The sequence below is a fragment of the Malus sylvestris genome, chromosome 12, assembly GCF_916048215.2.
Source record: "Malus sylvestris chromosome 12, drMalSylv7.2, whole genome shotgun sequence".
NCBI classification, from domain to species: domain Eukaryota; kingdom Viridiplantae; phylum Streptophyta; class Magnoliopsida; order Rosales; family Rosaceae; genus Malus; species Malus sylvestris.
The window spans coordinates 2,987,824-3,006,824 of NC_062271.1; the positions used below are offsets into that span (position 1 = coordinate 2,987,824).

At 37.6% G+C, this 19,001-nt stretch overlaps 2 protein-coding genes across 2 annotated transcripts; both read left to right on the top strand.

The window, feature by feature from the left end:
• The first annotated feature begins 4,727 nt into the window (after positions 1-4,727).
• Positions 4,728-11,491, top strand: LOC126593992 (kinesin-like protein KIN-5C). Its single transcript, XM_050260191.1, has 23 exons — positions 4,728-4,959; positions 5,099-5,228; positions 5,352-5,510; positions 5,603-5,952; positions 6,040-6,178; positions 6,282-6,379; positions 6,467-6,623; positions 7,091-7,160; positions 7,245-7,321; positions 7,640-7,693; positions 7,794-7,874; positions 7,968-8,079; positions 8,160-8,246; positions 8,340-8,515; positions 8,619-8,780; positions 8,895-9,002; positions 9,168-9,326; positions 9,412-9,495; positions 9,583-9,788; positions 9,877-9,978; positions 10,232-10,341; positions 10,660-10,811; positions 11,023-11,491. Exons 1-23 carry the CDS (start codon positions 4,901-4,903, stop codon positions 11,218-11,220), a joined length of 3,030 nt encoding a protein of 1,009 aa, XP_050116148.1. The 5' UTR covers positions 4,728-4,900; the 3' UTR covers positions 11,221-11,491.
• Positions 11,492-12,023: 532 nt separating this feature from the next.
• On the top strand, positions 12,024-14,158 carry LOC126593993 (putative pentatricopeptide repeat-containing protein At3g23330). Its single transcript, XM_050260192.1, has one exon. The coding sequence runs from the start codon at positions 12,172-12,174 to the stop codon at positions 14,023-14,025; it is 1,854 nt and encodes a 617-aa protein (XP_050116149.1). The 5' UTR covers positions 12,024-12,171; the 3' UTR covers positions 14,026-14,158.
• The last annotated feature ends 4,843 nt before the right edge of the window (positions 14,159-19,001 follow it).

A 19,001-nucleotide genomic window follows, 5' to 3' on the forward strand; every position in this document is an offset into this window, starting at 1 on the left:
GGGTACGTAGGTAGTCTAACGGGGGTTAGATGCAACCTTAAAACAACCGAGATTAATCTTTCGTTGAAATTTGTCTAAGTAGAGGAATTGGATGATTAATTTACAAAATTTACCTTATGTTCTTGGTAAATGAGTTGGGTTATAAATTTTGTGACTAACTCATAATTGGATAATCAAGAATTAACCTTTGGTTGAGAAGTTGATTTAATAGAAGAAATATGGAGATTTAATTGGTAATTTAAACATATGTTTTGGTAATAAAATATGATTGTAGTGTTATGAGGAATTAAGGAATTTAAGTAAAGAATCGTGATTAATAGTAGCTAAATAAAACAAAGTTTAGTTTGGGTCTATCACCGATATTATTTACCGAAATAAATATTTCAGGATGGGGCGTTTCATGAAGACCGTGGGTTTCCGGGCATGATAGGGTCATTAGACTGCATGCATTGGAATTGGAAGAACTGTCCCACCAGATGGCAATGAAGCTTTAGTGGAAGGTCGAGAAAGCCAACTATTGTGTTAGAGGCAGTTGCCTCACATGACACATGGATCTATCATGCTTTCTTTGGAGTCCCTGGATCCCAAAATGACATTATAGTTCTTGGGCGTTCACCCCTCTTCAATAACCTGACGGAAGGTAAATCACCTCAACTTGACTACTACATCAACGATTGTCAATACAATATGGGGTATTACTTGGTAGATGACATCTACCCAAATTGGGCAACACTTGTCTAAGTAATTCCAAACCCTAAAAATGAAGCCAAAAATTGTTTTACCATACACCAAGAGGCATATTGGAAAGATGTTGAGAGAGCTTTTGGTGTTCTACAAGCACGGTGGAAGATCATTAAGGAACTGGCAAGAGGGTGGAGTTGAGAAAATTTGGACTCCATCATGATGTCTTGCATCATATTACACAATATGATTGTGGAGGATGACCGATATGGATATATTGATGGAGAGTCCGATGACAACCAAGATGATCCAAATAGGTCAAGAAGGGCTTGTGCAAAAATATATGATGGGCCTAATTTGCCTTTCAATTCAAGAACTGGTAGTATTTCTATAAATTAGTACATGAGGCTATAGGATGATACGTTCCCGTGCCACAAACAAGTACCTACAACATGATCTTCTTGCACATCTTTGGGCCAAAAGAAGCATGGAGTAGGAAGTTATAGGAAAAAATAATTTAAAAAATTTTGTAAAATAAAATTCAAAAATAACGACTAGCTGACTTCAGCACCTAGCCGTTGGTTTTTTGAATCTTGGCTCGGTCCAGGGCCGACTGGCTCTTTGTGTCACATCCTAGTTCGCATAGTAAGATATTGTCTACTTTTGGCCACACCCTCACGGATTTGTTCTTGGGCTTCCACCCAAAACGCGTCTCACTATAGGGAGGTGGACATGTACATATAAGGCACATCACCTCTCATCCCCCAGGTGATGTGGGATCTTACAATCCACCTCCCTTAGGGGCCCGACGCCCTCGTCGGCACACTTCTAGCCGGGGAGTGACTCTGATACCAAATTTTTACATCCTAGTCCGCATAGTAAAATATTGTCCGCTTTGGGCCACACCCTCACAATTTTGTTCTTGGACTCCCCCCCCCCCCCCCCAAACGCATCTCACTATAGGGAGGTGGGCATGTACATATAAGGCACATCACCCTCTCTCCCCCTGTCAATGTGGGATCTTACAATCCACCCCCTTTAGGGGCTTGACGTCCTCGTCAGCACACTTCCGGGCAGGTAGTGGCTTTGATACCAAATTGTCACATCCCAGTCCGCATAGTAAGATATTGTCCATTTTGGGCCACGCCCTCACGAATTTGTTCTTGGGCTTCCACACAAAACGTGTCTCACTATAGGGAGGTGGGCATGTACATATAAGGCACATCACCTCCCCTCCCCCAGACGATGTGGGGTCTTACACTTTGGCCATTTTTTGTCCAGTGGGGTCCACGAGCCCTTTGGCTTGGCCCTCAGTTTGAGACGGTTTTCAGGCTACTTTCGGCCCTCTGACCCTTTTAACCCTTTTGACCCTTTGGTTAGAGATGGTCTAAGCGTAAATGTGTTTTTTTGTTGGAAGTGTTTTCATTAGAAACATGTTAGAGCATCTTCAAAAAAAAAATGTTAAAATTACCACATAGACATGCAATAGCAAAAAAATAACAACAAACTCATCGAGAGACATAACAATAAGTGACACCAAATGTAGCCCCCATCTCATTACTACATTTTGCGCATGGCTCATTTGAATATGCACATGGTGCATTTATATCTTATTCGGAACAAATCATGTTGAATGCTTCAAATTCTAGGGTTGATGTTAAGTATTAATTAGATACTGTATACTTCAAAATGTAGGGTGTACATGCATTGACATTAATAATGGTTGAAACTTGAAATGACACATCCTGAGTTTGAAATACTTTCAAAACTTGGCAACTCATATCCTCCAACTCTTTTCTCTTTAAGAAGATTTCTTAGAGTACAAAGTTGTTTATAATTTTTTTTTAAAATTTATTATTATTAAGAGGAGGACGAGGGTTCGAAACTATTATATTAATATAGGAGAGGAGAAGTTTTGAACATGGGATGCATGAGTAGAAATTCAACAACCTATCTACTAGAATAATAAATTACATGCAAAACAAACCAAGGGACTTAAGGCTCGAAAAATAAAAAGTTACACTAGGATGTCATGAGGCCAAATGACTCTTGCTATATCAGCAACTAGAAGACATATACAAGTTGAAGGAGCTTACTAAAAAAATATTGAACCAAATAACATGATAAAAACCCATACAATCCAATTCATCAGCAAAAATTTATCTTTTCATTTTGTGTTGTACTCTTATTCCCCATTTAAGTGTGAATATGTACGAATTATTAAGGAGTTTATAGCTCATTTAGTTATATTAACATTCACCCTTGTACTTGATCAAGTGCCGAGTACGACTCAATCTCCCTTAGTATCACCTATTTAAAAATAAGTATGCAAATTACTCAAATTCTATGATCCCAATTGGTTTAGAGTGCTTCTATAAAAAATAATTGTACAACTCAAATTTTTAAATCTATAATCTGTATAAATAAAGTGAGAAGGCAAAAATGGTGAAACTTTCAAAATGCTAAAATTTGCTCCTCTCTTAAGTAGAATTCTAAAATATTAAAATTAATTAGTTAGAGTTACAATAGTAATTTTAGAATAAAATCACTTATGGCTCGTTTACTAATCTCTAATCAGAAGGAGAGGAATTGAATCGAGGAGTTAGAATGGGAAGCAGTCAGAATTGAATTCATATTGAAGTTGTTTACTAAAATGTTCTGGAATCAAAGAATGAATGGTAATAATTTCACACTGTTCTAAAAATTTCCGCCTAGCGCCTAGCCTAGTGCTGCCTAGGCGCTAGGCGGCTGGCCACCGTTCCAATTAATGCCTAGACGTTTGAAAATTAAGAAAGGGTGACTAGACCTGTTGAGTCACCCGCTTAGACCGCCTAGGCACCCGCTGAGCTCGCCCAGACCCGCCTAGGCACCAGCCTAGGTTGCGACTTACTTAGACAGAAAATAGATAACTTTCATTTTGCATTTTAATTTTTACAATAAATTATTAGGAATTTGTTGTATACTTAAATGAACACACATTATATCCTTGTTCCCAATGTTTTCATTATGTTCTAATACTTCATTATATATATATATCATTCTACTTTATAGTTTATGATGAGATTATATATATATATATATATATTAAGTATAAACAGATACTTATATACACAAAATATAATATATTTACTTAAATCTGTTTAGTCCACCTAGTCCGCCTAGGCGCCCGTTTAGGCTCTAGCATGCCGTCTGACTAGCGCCTAGTGTCTTTTAGAACCCTGTAATTTCATATAAGTTGTTTACTAATATGCATTAAATTGAATGAAAGTTAATATAATTATTAAAATATCCTTGTCCTAAAATAAGTATTTTATATACTAATTAATAAAAAAAATTAAAATGCACGTTTTTGTCAATGTTAAACATACTATAATGTAAAATCCCTTTTTCAGAATTTTAATTATTCCAATATTAGGTAAACATTGGGGTATCCTGTTATCGAAATTCATTTTCGCATTTTGATTTCGATTATAGTTAGGTGAATGTGCCATTAGTGGGTAGTTACTTCATTTTGTATTTTTGCATTTTTATATTTGTAATTAAAAAAATAGATCCACCAAAAAAATCATTTAAAAATAGAAAACATTTGTCTTGAATTTAACATTGAAAAAAACTAATTGTCACACACGTAGACGTGTGCCTCGAGGCTATTGTTTTAAGTGAAACCAAAAGTATTTTTTCATTAGTAAACTAAACACAGTTTTTTTTTTTTTTTTTCACCAAAAGAAAATCATGGTTACTGTTCTTCCTGCAAAACTTGGAATTTTAAGCCATGTGAAAGGCCGGCCCAAAGGCCTAAAGTTAGCAGTCTCTCATACCCACACGGCCCAAACCACCTGAAAACTGCGCCGCCACCAGAGCCCGCAAAACATAAAGGCCCAGGTCAACCTGTTATTTGAGGCAAGAAACAAGGGTAATACAGTCCATTCACGCCGACAGAAATTGAAAATTAAAATCGAACAATCATGACCGTCCGATGTAACATTCTTTGAACTTTGAAGTAGAGCCGTAGATATATTTATAGAGAGAGAGCGCCTCTCGAAATTTCAAATCTCACTCTCATCCCGCTCTCCTCCCATTTCAGACCAGTAGAGAGAGAGAGAGAGAGAGAGAGAGAGAGAGAGAGAGAGAGAGAAGCATTTGAGGAAGCGGATCTACTACAAGTGAGCCCATCATAGGTGTGACCGATTCTCCGTCGCCTTCTCGCCACCGCATCAGAATGTCCGGCCGCCACGAGAAAGAGAAGGGCGTTAACGTCCAGGTCCTTCTCCGTTGCAGGTATTTACCCTTTCCCGCACTTCATTTCTCTCTTTAGGGTTAGGCTTTTTCAAAATCGTTATAAGGCGACATTTTTGAATTTTTGAAATCCCTAATTACTTTGCGATTTTGTTAATTGTTACTTAAATTGTTGATTTAGGCCGTTTAGTGAGGATGAGTTGCGGAGCAATGCCCCGCAGGTTATTACTTGCAATGAGTACCAGAGGGAAGTGGCCGTGTCTCAGAACATTGCCGGAAAACACATCGATAGGGTTTTCACTTTCGATAAGGTCTTTTCCTTCAACCCAAGTATTGTTTTCTTTAATGTTGATTTTTCGGATTTTCGAAATTTTGAAATTGGTATGGTTATGGTCAAATTTTTAATTTTTAATTTTTGTGGCTTCTACTTGTAGGTTTTTGGTCCTAATGCTCAGCAAAGAGATCTTTATGATCAAGCTGTGATTCCAATAGTGCACGAAGTCTTGGAAGGCTTCAACTGTACCATTTTTGCGTATGGGCAAACTGGTACCGGTAAGACATACACAATGGAGGGTGAATGCAAAAGGGCAAAGGTATGGTGTTGCGGTTTCGTATTGAGTTTTGTGGTGATGTTGTCCAAGTTTTTGTCATTTAAATCTTTTGATGTCATGGTCTATTTAAACAGACTGGGCCTAATGGAGAATTGCCTCCCGAGGCTGGAGTTATTCCAAGGGCTGTCCAGCAGATTTTCGATACCCTTGAGGGCCAGAATGCAGAGTACAGTGTGAAAGTCACTTTCTTAGAGCTTTACAATGAAGAGATTACTGATCTTCTTGCTCCAGAGGAACTTAATAGAGTTTCTTTGGAAGATAAGCAGAAAAAGCAGCTGCCTCTGATGGAGGATGGGAAAGGTGGAGTCCTTGTAAGAGGTTTGGAGGAGGAAATTGTGACGAGTGCGAATGAGATTTTCACTCTACTCGAAAGAGGGTCTTCTAAACGTCGTACTGCTGAAACTTTATTGAACAAGCAGTCAAGGTAATGAAAATGCTTCTTTGACTGACTTCATGTATTCAGTTTTCAGTGTCAACTTTTGTTTATGGTATTTTACTTTGTCAATTTCAGTCGGTCACATTCTCTCTTTTCCATCACCATACACATTAAAGAAGCAACCCCAGAAGGTGAAGAGCTGATCAAATGTGGAAAGTTGAATCTGGTTGATTTGGCTGGCTCAGAAAACATTTCTCGTTCGGGTGCTCGAGAGGTGCAATTCAGTTTGACTGTTCAAGTTTGTTTGTAGTGATAGGAATTGCTCTTTTAAATTTATGCTTAAACTGTTCTTAATTTTGCGCTCTCACAATTATTAGGGTCGTGCAAGGGAAGCCGGAGAAATCAACAAAAGTTTACTGACTTTAGGGCGAGTAATCAATGCGCTGGTGGAACATCTTGGGCATATCCCATACAGGTTTGCTAAGCACTTGTTTGCTGTTATCTCTACGCCTATGCTCGTTGTTCTTCCCAGTTCTAATAACAGAGTCGTGTTTGAAATCAGGGATAGTAAGCTAACACGATTACTTCGGGATTCACTTGGAGGAAGAACAAAGACCTGCATCATAGCTACAGTATCGCCTGCTGTGCACTGTCTTGAGGAAACTTTGAGTACGCTGGATTATGCACACAGAGCGAAAAATATAAGAAATAAACCTGAGGTTTGTTATTTCATAATGGTACCCATAGTTTCTTTATCTGATATATGTTTCTCAACTGTGATCTTTTTGGTCAACTCTACAACAATTGTCTAAGGGAAGTTTGTTGTTGGTGCATAGAAAACTACAGGCTCTTTTGTTACTGGAATAATACAATAATGAATTCGTCTTCTTGGCAAATTTGTACACCGTTACATGCCTATAGGAGTGATTACTGTTGGTTTGTGAATTTGTACATTGTTACAAACTTTAGGAGTGATTACTGTTGGTTCCACAAGTAATCTGTCTTTTCTTCTGTCAAGACTATAGTTTGGACGAGTTTACAATCCTCACTTTTTATGTTTGTATTTCTTGTTATTTTGTGTTATTGCACAATGGTACTGTCGTATGTGATCTGTGTTAAGTGTTGAAACCTTTTGTCTTTTAATGTTTCATAAAATGATGAAGAGCTGTATTTCAACCATTTGTAGGTGAATCAAAAAATGATGAAATCAACTCTTATCAAGGATCTTTATGGTGAAATTGAACGGCTTAAGGCAGGTCAGACACTTTGGCTGCCGGTTTAAGTAAAGTGTCTCTGTAATTTCATATGGTGATTGTTTCTAATATTGTGATTGTGTTCAGAGGTGTATGCTGCGCGTGAGAAGAATGGTGTTTATATCCCGAAGGAGCGATACTATCAGGAAGAAAGTGAAAGGAAGGTATAATATTTTCCTTTAGCTTGTTAAGGATATTATTTGTGTTTGGATCTGTCTGATAGCTTTTCTGAGGTACTTCTGTACAATGTTTGTTTGCTGCTTTCTAGAAGGCCGTGCTTACTTAGTTTTTGTATTGTGAAACTTAACTTTTCTTTTCTCCATTTTTTGTTTGTGGTGGGCGTGGGGGGTTGCTATTATGGCTTTGCAAAAACAACTCTTTCCATATATTTTGAAAGACGTTGTACCTTTCATTGATTAGCTGATTCTGAGGTCTTGTTAATTTTTTTTTGCTGTACTTATTCCCTTTTTTCTTGTGTGTAGTCCATGGCTGATCAGATTGAGAACATGGGGGTTGTAATAGAAAACCATCAGAAGGTTTGTCCATACGACATTTTTTTAAAGATAAGTCATTGACTTATTTTTGGTTTTTTGGCGATATCTAACTTCATTTTTACATGTGGCATGTTATAAACAGCAATTTGAGGAGTTGCAGAATAAATATGATCTCCAGGTTCGACAGTGTTATGAATTGAGTAGCAAGCTTGATTCAACTGAGGTGAGCTATCTTCATCTACTCATGTTCCTGGTATTTTGGGTAAGGATTTTTTTGCTATAGATTCTGAAAACTCATTGTAAAATGATGTTGCAGAAAACTTTGAACCATACCACTAAGTTACTTTCTACCACTGAGGAAGAATTGATGAAATGCCGGTATGCTTTGAAGGAGAGGGATTTTATCATTTCTGAGCAGAAGAAAGCTGGTCTGTCTGAATCCTTAATTTCTTGAACTTGATTGTTTTCTGCATTTGTGTTTGTTTTGATATTATTGAATGGATGGCAGAAAATGCTTTGGCTCAGCAAGCATGCAATTTGCAATCTGACTTGGAGAAAGCACTTCACGATAATGCATCCTTGTTTCTAAAAATTGGTTTGTAGCCCTCAACAAGCAAATATATTTAAGTTGTTTTAATTGTCAATCAAATTTACTAAGTTTTTGTGTTTATGATGTGATACTGTGCAGGTAGAGAGGACAAGCTGAGTGCTGATAATAGGTTGGTAGTGAATAATTACCAGGAAGATCTAGCCAAACAAGTTGGTTCTATTTGCCAGATTGTAGCAACATCGATGTCTCATCAGAATGAACACCTTCAGTGTGTAGAGAATCTTTGTCATTCTTTTTTAAGTGCACATGTTAAGGTATCATTTGAAACTTTCCCTTGCTTTTCTCTCTTATGAGGTTCATTTATGTTAGGATTGTTTTTTAATGATGTCTTCTTGCTTTTGGACTTCTTGATTTTAGGCAATTATGGACATGAAGAGTAAATTGACATCTTCAAGGACTTTGTATCTTTCTCATATTGAGGCAGTGGAAAATGTTGTGCGTTTGCACAAGGCGAGCTCTAATGCTGGTCTAGAGGAAATTTCATGTTTGGCTTCTTCTAATGTGCAGTCTGTTGAAGAAGTAGGTAGCAATGATGGAGTTCCCCTGTTGCACATATCAGTTTTGTACCATGGATATTTTCTGATTGCCGCTAACCCTTTTTACCAACTTTTTTTTGTATTTTCTTGGAATCAGTTTCTAACTTCAGAGGCTGGTGAAGCAGCTACAATATTTGAGGATCTTCAGAGCGGTCTCTCAACACAGCAGGGTGAAATGACAGCTTTTGCTAAGGAATTGAAACAGGTCCTGCTCTGACTTCTACCTTATTACATTTATAATTTAATCTACGAAAATTAAGTTTGTAGCACATCAGTTATTTGCATAGCATGGGGAAAAAAAATAAGTTTGTAGCACATCAGGTCCCGCTCTGCTTTTTCAATATCTTCTTATTTGGTTTCTGCATAACAGAGATTCAATTCGAGTATTGAGCAAATAAAAGACATTTCTGAGTACTCTCAAGGATTCCTACACAAGCTTTTGGAAGAATCAAAGAGGCTTGAAGATCATGTGGGGCAGACCAATGATATTAAATTAAATAGCATTGCTGAATTTCAGAAGGCTTATGAGGTATAGACAATTACTGCACAGATATATCTGCATTGATATATTTTCTTCTGAAAAATTTCTGACATCCCAAGTGTATGTCACACAGGAGCAATCAAAGTCTGATGCAGAGAAGCTTATTGCTGATATCTCTAGTTTAGTCTCCATTCACATGTGCCGTCAGAAAGAGATGGTTTGTTTCCATTGTTGGTTTATTATAATTTTCTCCAGATATTTTTATTCATTCTCATTTTGAAATGAATGACTGTTGAACTGACAGGTGGATGCCAAGCTTGTTGGCTTCAAAGAAAGTGCTATTGCAGACAAGTATTTCATGGACGGTCATGTTTCCTCCATGGAGGGTATTACCACAGACGCAAAAAGAAAATGGCTGGAATTTTCAATGCAAGCGGAAAATGATGCTAAGGATGGTGTTGACTATTCTGCTGCTAAACATTGCCGCATGGAGGTTATTCTACAAAAAAGGTAAGTGTATCATGTTTCATGTCGACTCTTGATCCATATTCTTTTTCTTCTTGAATGCTGATGTTTGTTCTGTTATTTTATTTGTTAGTGTAAGCACTGCTGATACAGCTTTGGAGCACTGGAAAAAGACACAGGAGTCTGTGAATGATATGGGAAATAAACATGTTTCAGCTATGCTGTCACTTATCAGGTAGGGAAACCTTTTCACATCTTGTTCATCAGGGATTTGTTGCTTTTGCTTAAGTTTTGTATGGGCAACCCCATTAGTCTTCTTGAAAAGAAAATGTACTGGAGAACGATCTGTGCTTCTTAAATTTAACAGATAAAAGGGCCTCTACTTTTAAACAATAAGGGGACACGTTTATCATTCTTATAACATCATAGATTTTGTTTGTTCCATTTCATGTCAATTACCCTTAATCCTTAAATATTTCTTATTGCAGGAATGCTTCGGACAGTAATGAGCAACATGATGTCGAGATCAATTCAGTGAGGGCTGCAGTTGAGCAAGATGTGGCAAAGAATACTGATGATGTCCTTCAGCATGTTGATAGTAAGTTTTTGTTGTCTTACCTTAACATATCCTGAATCTGTTGAGCAGTGATGAGTTGTGTTCAAATGTTTTGTGATCTTTCTGATAATTGTATTGTTCAAGCAATAAGCGTTCGCATGATCTAACTGGTTGTTAGAGTGTAAAACCTACAACTGACTCATTGTTTCATGCATTTGAATTTGAAAAATGAAGTTGGGCAACGATGATGAAATGTAGGCAAAGTTTAATACATTAGAGACCTGAATACGTGCAGTATATTGCTTTTTTTTATCCCTGTTGCTACTGGCTTTGGTTATATTTTACCGAAATCTCCTACAGGTGTGCGTGAGCAGGAGCAGGAATCTATATCTAAAATCTTAGAGACTATCAAGGCTCATACAAACACCCTTGAGACTTTCCGGGAGAGTCACTCGGGCCAAGCTGTTTCAATTGAGGAGAGGGCACGGGAAACCTTCCAGAACCATTATTTGGTGAGCTTTCTTTCCACACTTGCTATTATGATCTACTTATCGGTCATGACTATCTTCAGAACTGGAAATAAATTGTGCTTGAGCACATTCTCCTACTTGTCTACTGATTTATATTAAAGGAAAAGTAACAAGATATCTAGAATTTTATTCTTCTTACTTCATGTGCTCATTTACAATTCGGTTCATGATTTATGTTTTGATGAACGTGTAGGACTATGAACCTAGTGGATCTACGCCGGAAAAGTCAGAGCCGGAAGTTCCAAGCAAGGGCACCATTGAGTCACTTCGAGCCATGCCAATGGAAGCTCTTGTGGAGGAGTTCCGGGAAAACAATTCCTACGAGTCATTCGATGTGAAGGAGTTGAAACCGTCGCTTATACCTCGCACTCCGCTTACACAACTGAACTAAATGTGGCGCGATGATCATCGCTCGATTACCCGCATGAAATGGAATTTGTATTTGTATCATTATTTTACACTTTTTCTCGCTTCTGAGAAATATAATGTAGCAGAGTGTAGTGGAAGTTGGGGGTGTATGGTTTGCTCCTGGTGCAGTCGGTGTACCAATAAATCCTGTCTTTGGATTTAGCAGTGTAGCTCGATATACGTAGGAATTTATATTGGAGGCAGAAAAAACCTACATCTGTTTAATTTTGTTCAATCAATGGTGTTTTGTTCAACCACATTTGCAAGTTTTATCTTTCTTTTTGCGTTTACGTTGATTCGTTATCTCCTTCCATGCCGGCCATGATTTCGCGGTTGCTGCCGGTGCCACCAATCTCTTCCTCTTCCTCTCCCTTCTCTTATTGTCTCTGTACTGGTGAAGGCAAATATTGAAATAAAATTCATAGGATTGTACTTTGCTCTTCAACGTTCAAATGTTACAAGAGCTTGAGTAGAACTTGCGTCAAAAAATCGACTTGTAACTTGTAAGTAAAGAATCTTAAGTACGCTTAAATATAGTCTTAAATTATATCCTCCCAAACCTCATGAATTTATGATAACCTGATTTCGAGAAAGGAAAAGGGAATATACCCTAATTCCATTTTACTTTTAAAACAAAAAAAAGATGGTATCTAAAGTTTCAAGTTCGATTCTCATGAAACCTTGAAACAAGATCCCCATATTATATTTGTGTATGATTCAATGAAAAATTCTATGATGTTACGGAGTATAAGATAGTTTGAGCTTTTTAACCTTTAGATTTAGATTTTTTAATTTTAAATAAAAGATCTAATGCTTAAAAAACCCGGATTTTCCATGTTTCAGATCATCGTAGAAAATCCGTGACGTGCTGTCTCATTCTGAAACTACAAACTCCAAGACTGTTTGAAACATTGTCAACTCCGACAACCTTGTTATGCTCAAACTGAAAAACCAGACCTTCCTTGACCCCAACCATGGCATCCTCAGACTCCCATTGTTCTCCACAGCTGCTGCTGTTACAAACACCACGGCTGTCCCCGCCCAACCTCATTTTCCCCAAACTCTGGACCCCAAATTCTATGTCAACGTCCTGCTCAGCTCCAGAAACATCTTTCACATCCGACAAGTCCATGCCCAAGTGACTGCCAATGGAATGCTCCAAAACCTCACCGTTGCAAACAAGCTGCTTTATATGTACACCCAGCAGAGCGTGCTGGGTGAAGCTTATGCTCTGTTTGGTGGGATGGAGGAGAAAGATGCAGTTTCTTGGAGTGTAATGGTTGGTGGGTTTGTGAAGGCTGGTGATTATACCAGTGGTTTTGCAACATTTAGGGAGCTTATTCGAGGCGGTGTTTCGCCGGATAACTATACATTGCCCTTTGTGATTAGGGTTTGTAGGGATTTGATGGACCTGCAAATGGGCAGGTTGGTTCATGGCATTGTGTTGAAGCATGGGTTGGTTTCGGATAATTTTGTTTGCGCTGCGCTCGTGGACATGTATGCGAAATGTAGGGTTATCGATGATGCCCGCCAACTGTTTGATAATATGCAGAGCAGGGATCTTGTGAGTTGGACAGTGATGATTGGTGCATGTGCTGAGTGCAGGAATGCTGATGAGGCTTTGGTTTTGTTTGATCGGATGGTTGATGAAGGTGTTTTACCGGATAAGGTTGCTATGGCTACTGTTGTTAATGCTTGTGCAAAATTGGGGGCTATGCATAAAGCCAGGCTTGTTGATGATTATATATGTAGGAATAAGTTTTCGTTGGATGTGATCTTAGGAACGGCGATGATTGATATGTATGCTAAGTGCGGATGTGTTGATTCTGCTAGGGAAATTTTTGATAGGATGCACGTAAAGAATGTTATAACATGGAGTGCTATGATTGCAGCGTATGGTTATCATGGCCACGGCCGAAAAGCTATTGATATTTTTGAAATGATGTTAAGCAGTGGAGTGTCACCAAATGCAATAACTTTTATTTCACTATTATATGCTTGTAGTCATTCAGGCTTGATCGAAGAGGGTCTTCGGTTTTTCTCTTCGATGTGGGATGAATATGCTGTCAGAGCAGATGTCAAACATTATACTTGTATGGTTGATCTCTTGGGCCGTGCTGGGAAACTTGATGAGGCCTTAAAATTAGTCGAGAGCACGGCAGTTGAGAAAGATGAGGGGTTATGGGGAGCTTTTCTTGGCGCATGTAGAATCCATGGGAATGTAGACCTGGCAAAAAAGGTAGTGAATTCTCTTCTTGAACTACAGCCAGAAAACGCAGGGCATTATGTATTGCTTTCAAATATATATGCACGAGAAGGTAGGTGGAAGGAAATGTCAAAAATGAGAGATCTGATGACCCAGAGGAAACTGAAGAAAATTCCGGGTTTGACTTGGATTGAAGTGGATAACAAAATTTACCAATTTAGCGTGGGCGATAGGTCTCATCCATGGTCAGAAAAGATTTATGCGATGATCAAGAGTTTGAATGAGAAGTTGGAGCTGGCTGGTTATGTCCCTGATACAAATTTTGTGTTACATGATGTTGACGAGGAAGTGAAGTTGGGTATGTTGTCTTCACATAGTGAGAAGTTGGCAATTGCATTTGGTCTCCTTGCTACTGCTGATGGAACTCCGATCAGAATTACAAAAAATCTTAGGGTTTGTGGTGACTGCCACTCGTTTATCAAGTTTGTATCGGCTATAACACAAAGGGTTATCATTGTTCGAGATGCAAATCGGTTTCACCACTTCAAAGAAGGGGCATGCTCATGTGGAGATTATTGGTAATCACATATTTGACGATAATTTAGGTTAGTTTTCCCAAAGTCAAAATAAAACGTTGAGATTTCCTCTCTTGCTTTATTTTCCATCTCATGATATAATTATGCAATATCAATTTAAAAGACATTTAGGTTTTCAATTTTCTAGTGAGTTTATGTCTTTAATAGCACATCATATATTATACACGGATCAACTAAAAGTTTCTTGAACGACATAGATAAAATATGAAAATCTGGATTGTTCTTTATAGACGGATATAGCCAATTTATCCGAGCTGCAAGTGTTCATCTCAACATCTAACGTCTGAATCATTGTTCAATAGATAATTTAGGAAGAGGAAAAGGAAGAGTCGGTATGTTTATTATAGTTCTTTTGAAGAGAATACATGGGTAGTTTGTTGTCACCCAAAAGTATTAAGGCTCATCGTGTGGTGAGGTCTGGGATGCCATCTTAGTAGTCTCTTGTGTGTTGTGGAGGTACAGGATGACATCCCGTTAGTAGGCACATAATGCTTAAGTGGGAACGGGGGGCAATAATATTTTTCAGTCGTTTTTCTAGGGGAGCATCAGCATTAAAAAATTTAGTAGTACAATATTTTTCTTTCAATGTGAATGATAATTTTGAAATTAAAAGAGATCGTAACAAGAAAATAATTCAAGTCTTGATGTAGTTTGGTGGTTATGTTGATCTTTTATATGTTGAGTTCTTAATTATGTTTTTAATTAGTAACAAGTTTGACATGATTATCATCTACAACTTGTGATTAAAATTTTAAGATAGTCTCCCTTCGGATATTTGGTCCCCTGATTAGAACGCGAGTGATCTGGTTTTCTGAATTAAATGATATGATTGTTATTTAGTTTCGTATTGTTATTAGGATTGTTGTGTCTGTTTAACCCCTTAAGGGTTATGATTAGTATATTTTGCCTCTACATTTTCTCAATAAGTATAAACTTTGAAAACATCAACTCCCCAAACATCGTTGCTTCCTTTGTTCTGCTTGGTCTTTTGGTTCTTGAAATGTTCCTTTTGTGTTACTCTACGTTTACCTTTCCCAGCCCCATCTAGTTTCCTTGTTTCACAATGGTCCACTGAATGTCAAGACCGTGTCATCCCCTCTTCAGGAGGATGTGGACAACCTTAGAATTTACAAGTTTGCAAAAGACCGTTGACCTATCTGGGCAGGTAGGGATGTCGCCTATCCATAAGCGATTGTGTGACCATTTAGGGTACCCAACAGTTAGAATGTCACAATCCATCTGTTGTGTTCCTTTGTAACTTTAGCTTTTGCACTTAAATTAATAGCAACGACAATGTGGGTGAACTTGTCATGGATGAAGGGACTAGGCTTCTAGCTAAAGATCAAAATCGGAAACAGAACAACTCCTATCTATTTGTGTCTCACCAGCAACTGTTTTGTACTTTAACGAGACAAATACCTGCTATAGTTAGTTAGAGGGACTTGAATTCAATTCAATTCAATTCTACCAAACCTAGAGGCAGTAATTACAAACCAAAGTTTAGACCCCTTCCTCAACCAGTTAGTGATAAAACAACCCAATCACTGATCCTATTTGTCGAAAACTTATATTTGTAAATTATTAGCTATACCTAATTCTGAGGGATTGTGGGACTAATGATGCTTATTCACCTTGTTAGCACTACTGTTATAGTCTTTTGGATCCTTAATTTTTATGATTATGCTAATTATTAGTTCAATTGATGTTCGACACAAGGAAGACAGGAATGTTCTGAGTTGCTTTCTAGCTATAAACTATGCCAATGCATGATTCAGAGAAAGATCACAAATTATGAAATATTGTATTCGAAGCTTTTGAAACCTCCATTGCTTTGAATTTGATCTGAACTATAAAATAACTTTTGGTACAAAAATAAAAACAAAAGTTCTGTGGTGAGACCTGCAAGCTGTTGATTCCATACATCATCTATATACCAGGGCGTATTTGCGGCTGCTTTTGGAAGGGCTAAAAAGTGGTTTCTGCCAACCATAAGCACTTTTGTCTATGTTTAGCAAGAAAACTTAAAAAATGTTTCTAGGTCACAGAAACAATTTCTAGAGGAGCACTCCCAACTGCTTTTCCAGGAAGCATTTGAATTTTTAATAATAATTTCAACGTGCTTTTAAATAAAATCACTTCTAGCAGAAACCCTTATGATGAACAAAAGTGCTTCTTACGTAAGCAGTCCTAAACGGCGAATCTAATATGTAATTCCATTCGAACTCTTCAAAATTGAATCATTTGGCACATCTTTATTGTGTTTTTATGGTGAATATATCTATTTGTTGTTATAAATAGGCAAAAGTTAGAGAAATAACCTTTGCTATGAGCGAGATCGAATAGGGTGTAATATATCACACTGTTTTGTTTATTAACTATAACAGAATGATTGCAGGTAAGAGAAATAGGAGAATGCAGAAAATATTCTAACTTATCTTTCTTCTCTTATTGTTTTTTGTATCTGTGTGTTTTGAACACTCGTAGTGCTTTATTTATCGAGCAACTACCTTGAAAACTTACAAAAATTTCACTATTTAGCATATGAATCTTTACTGTATACATGTGGGCAAACATACCCACTGTTTACAACACTCCCCATTGGATGCTCACATATCAACATCAGTTGTCTCGTTAAAACTTTGCTTGGAAAAACCCAGTAGGAAAAAACCATAATGAAGGAAAAAGAGTACAACTTTACCCGGATTGTTGATATGGTGTTGAGCATGCTTATGTTGCCTCGTTAAAACTTTGATAGGAAAAACCCAGTGGGAAAAATCATAATCGAAGGAAAAAGAGTACAACATGCATGTATCATGGATGCTCCCCCTGAATTGTATCTCCCCCTAATTTCGCATTCTTCAAATTTGTAAGCCGATGTAATCCTATTCCCTGCACTAACTTCTGAAATGTGCACTTTGGTAGAGATTTGGTGAACAAGTCTGCCAAATTTTCATTGGAACAGATTTGTCTGACTTCAATAATTTTAGTCTTCTGAAGCTCATGTGCACTGAAAAACCTTGGAGATATGTGTTTAGTCTTATCACCCTTGATGAATCCTTTCTTCATCTGGGCAACACAGGCTGCATTATCTTCATGAATGACAGTTGGAGTGTCTGTCTTTGAAGGTAGACCACATGAATTCCGGATGTGATGGATTATTCACCTTAACCAAGAACATTCACGACTTGCTTCATGTAAATCAATTATTTTCGAGTGATTGGAAAATGTAGCAACTAATGTTTGCTTCGTTGAGTGCCATGAAATTGTTGTATCTCCATTAATGAACACATATCCAGTTTGTGAGCGGGCTTTATGCGGATCGGAGAGAAAACCAGCATCTGCGTATCCAACAAGGATCTGGTCATTTGTGGACTTGTCTGAGTAGAAGAGACCTATGTCTGTTGTCCCACGAAGGTATCGTATAACATCTTTGACTCCCTTCCAATGACGAATTGTTGGAGCAGAGCTATACCTAGCTAACAAGTTTAATAAAAAAGCTATATCTGGTCTAGTACATTGTGCTAAATACAATAAAGCACCTATTGCACTCAAATATGGTACTTTTGGACCAATGACCAATTCATCATCTTCTTTTGGACGAAATGGATCTTTCTTAATGTCTAAAGAACGAACGACCATTGGGGTGCTAAGTGGATAAGCCTTGTCCATGCCAAATCGCTTCAGTATTTTTTCAATGTAAGATGATTGATGAACCAAAATTCCATTAGCACAATGCTTGATCTGCATGCTGAGACAATATTTTGTTTTCCTAAGGTGTTTCATTTCAAATTCGCTTTTCAGATATTCAACATTTTTATTGAGCTCTTCAAGAGTTCCAACTAGATTCATATCATCGATATATACTGCCACTACAGCAAATCCAGTATTTGATTTGTTAATGAACACACAAGGGTAGATGACATTGTTGATATATCCTTCTTTGATCAAATACTCATTGAGACGATTATACCACATTCATACAGATTGTTTCAGCCCATATAGTGATCGCCTTAATTTGATTGAGAACATACCTCATGGTTTGTTAGTTGTTTCGGGCAACTTAAGTCCTTATGGGACTTTCATATATACGTCAGTATTTAATTCTCCATATAGATACGCGGTGATGACATCCATAAGTCACATGTTAAGTTTTTCTGAAACCACCAAACTTATTAAGTAACGGAATGTAATTGCGCCCATTACAGGAGAGTATGTCTCTTCATAATCAATTCCAGGTCTTTGTGAAAAGCCTTGTGCAACGAGTCGTACTTTATATCTTGCAATCTCGTTTTTCTCGTTGCGTTTCCTTGTGAATACCCATTTGTAACCTACGGGGTTCACACCAGGCGGGGTTTGGACTACTGGTCCAAAAACACTTCGCCTTTCCAAGGAATTTAATTCTGCCTAGATTGTATCTTTCCACTTAGGCCAATCATGTCTCTGTTTGCATTCATCAACATAGGGAGGTTCAATGTCATTGCTTAATACAATTTCAGTGGCTACTGCGAAAGCGAACATATCGTTGATGATTACTTCATTTCGATCCCACAATTCATTAGTACATGCATAATTTATGGAGATTTATTTGCTTTCATGTACTTCTGTCTCTTTAGGGACATGTGTCTCATCAAGGACATTTTCTTTTTCAGAAAATTTAGAATCATGAATTGTGGATTTATCATTCGCTTTCTTTTCATGAATGATTTCATTTGGATTCAGTTGTGCCCTCATCTATCTTTCGAAAGGCTGAATCTTTTGAACCTAGTGGTCTACCACACTTCAGGCGTGCACTAGATGAATCATTCGCTACCACTTTATTTTGTCCAACAGGGACATCAATTCTTCTAGGTGCATTCGCAGCTGGTATATGTGACTTTGTCACTTTCGAAGCATCATTAAATGTATCTAGCATTTGATTAGCACTACCTTGAAGATGAACAATCCTTTTCACTTAATCTTCAC

Bases quoted from the DNA above. Each gene is read 5' to 3' on its own strand.
- LOC126593992 (XM_050260191.1), top strand. From the start codon at position 4,901: ATGTCCGGCCGCCACGAGAAAGAGAAGGGCGTTAACGTCCAGGTCCTT. The intron at 6,380-6,466 runs GTTTGCTAAGCA...GTTTGAAATCAG, and splicing joins CTTGGGCATATCCCATACAG to GGATAGTAAGCTAACACGAT. The intron at 8,247-8,339 runs GTTTGTAGCCCT...GATACTGTGCAG, and splicing joins ATCCTTGTTTCTAAAAATTG to GTAGAGAGGACAAGCTGAGT.
- LOC126593993 (XM_050260192.1), top strand. From the start codon at position 12,172: ATGCTCAAACTGAAAAACCAGACCTTCCTTGACCCCAACCATGGCATC.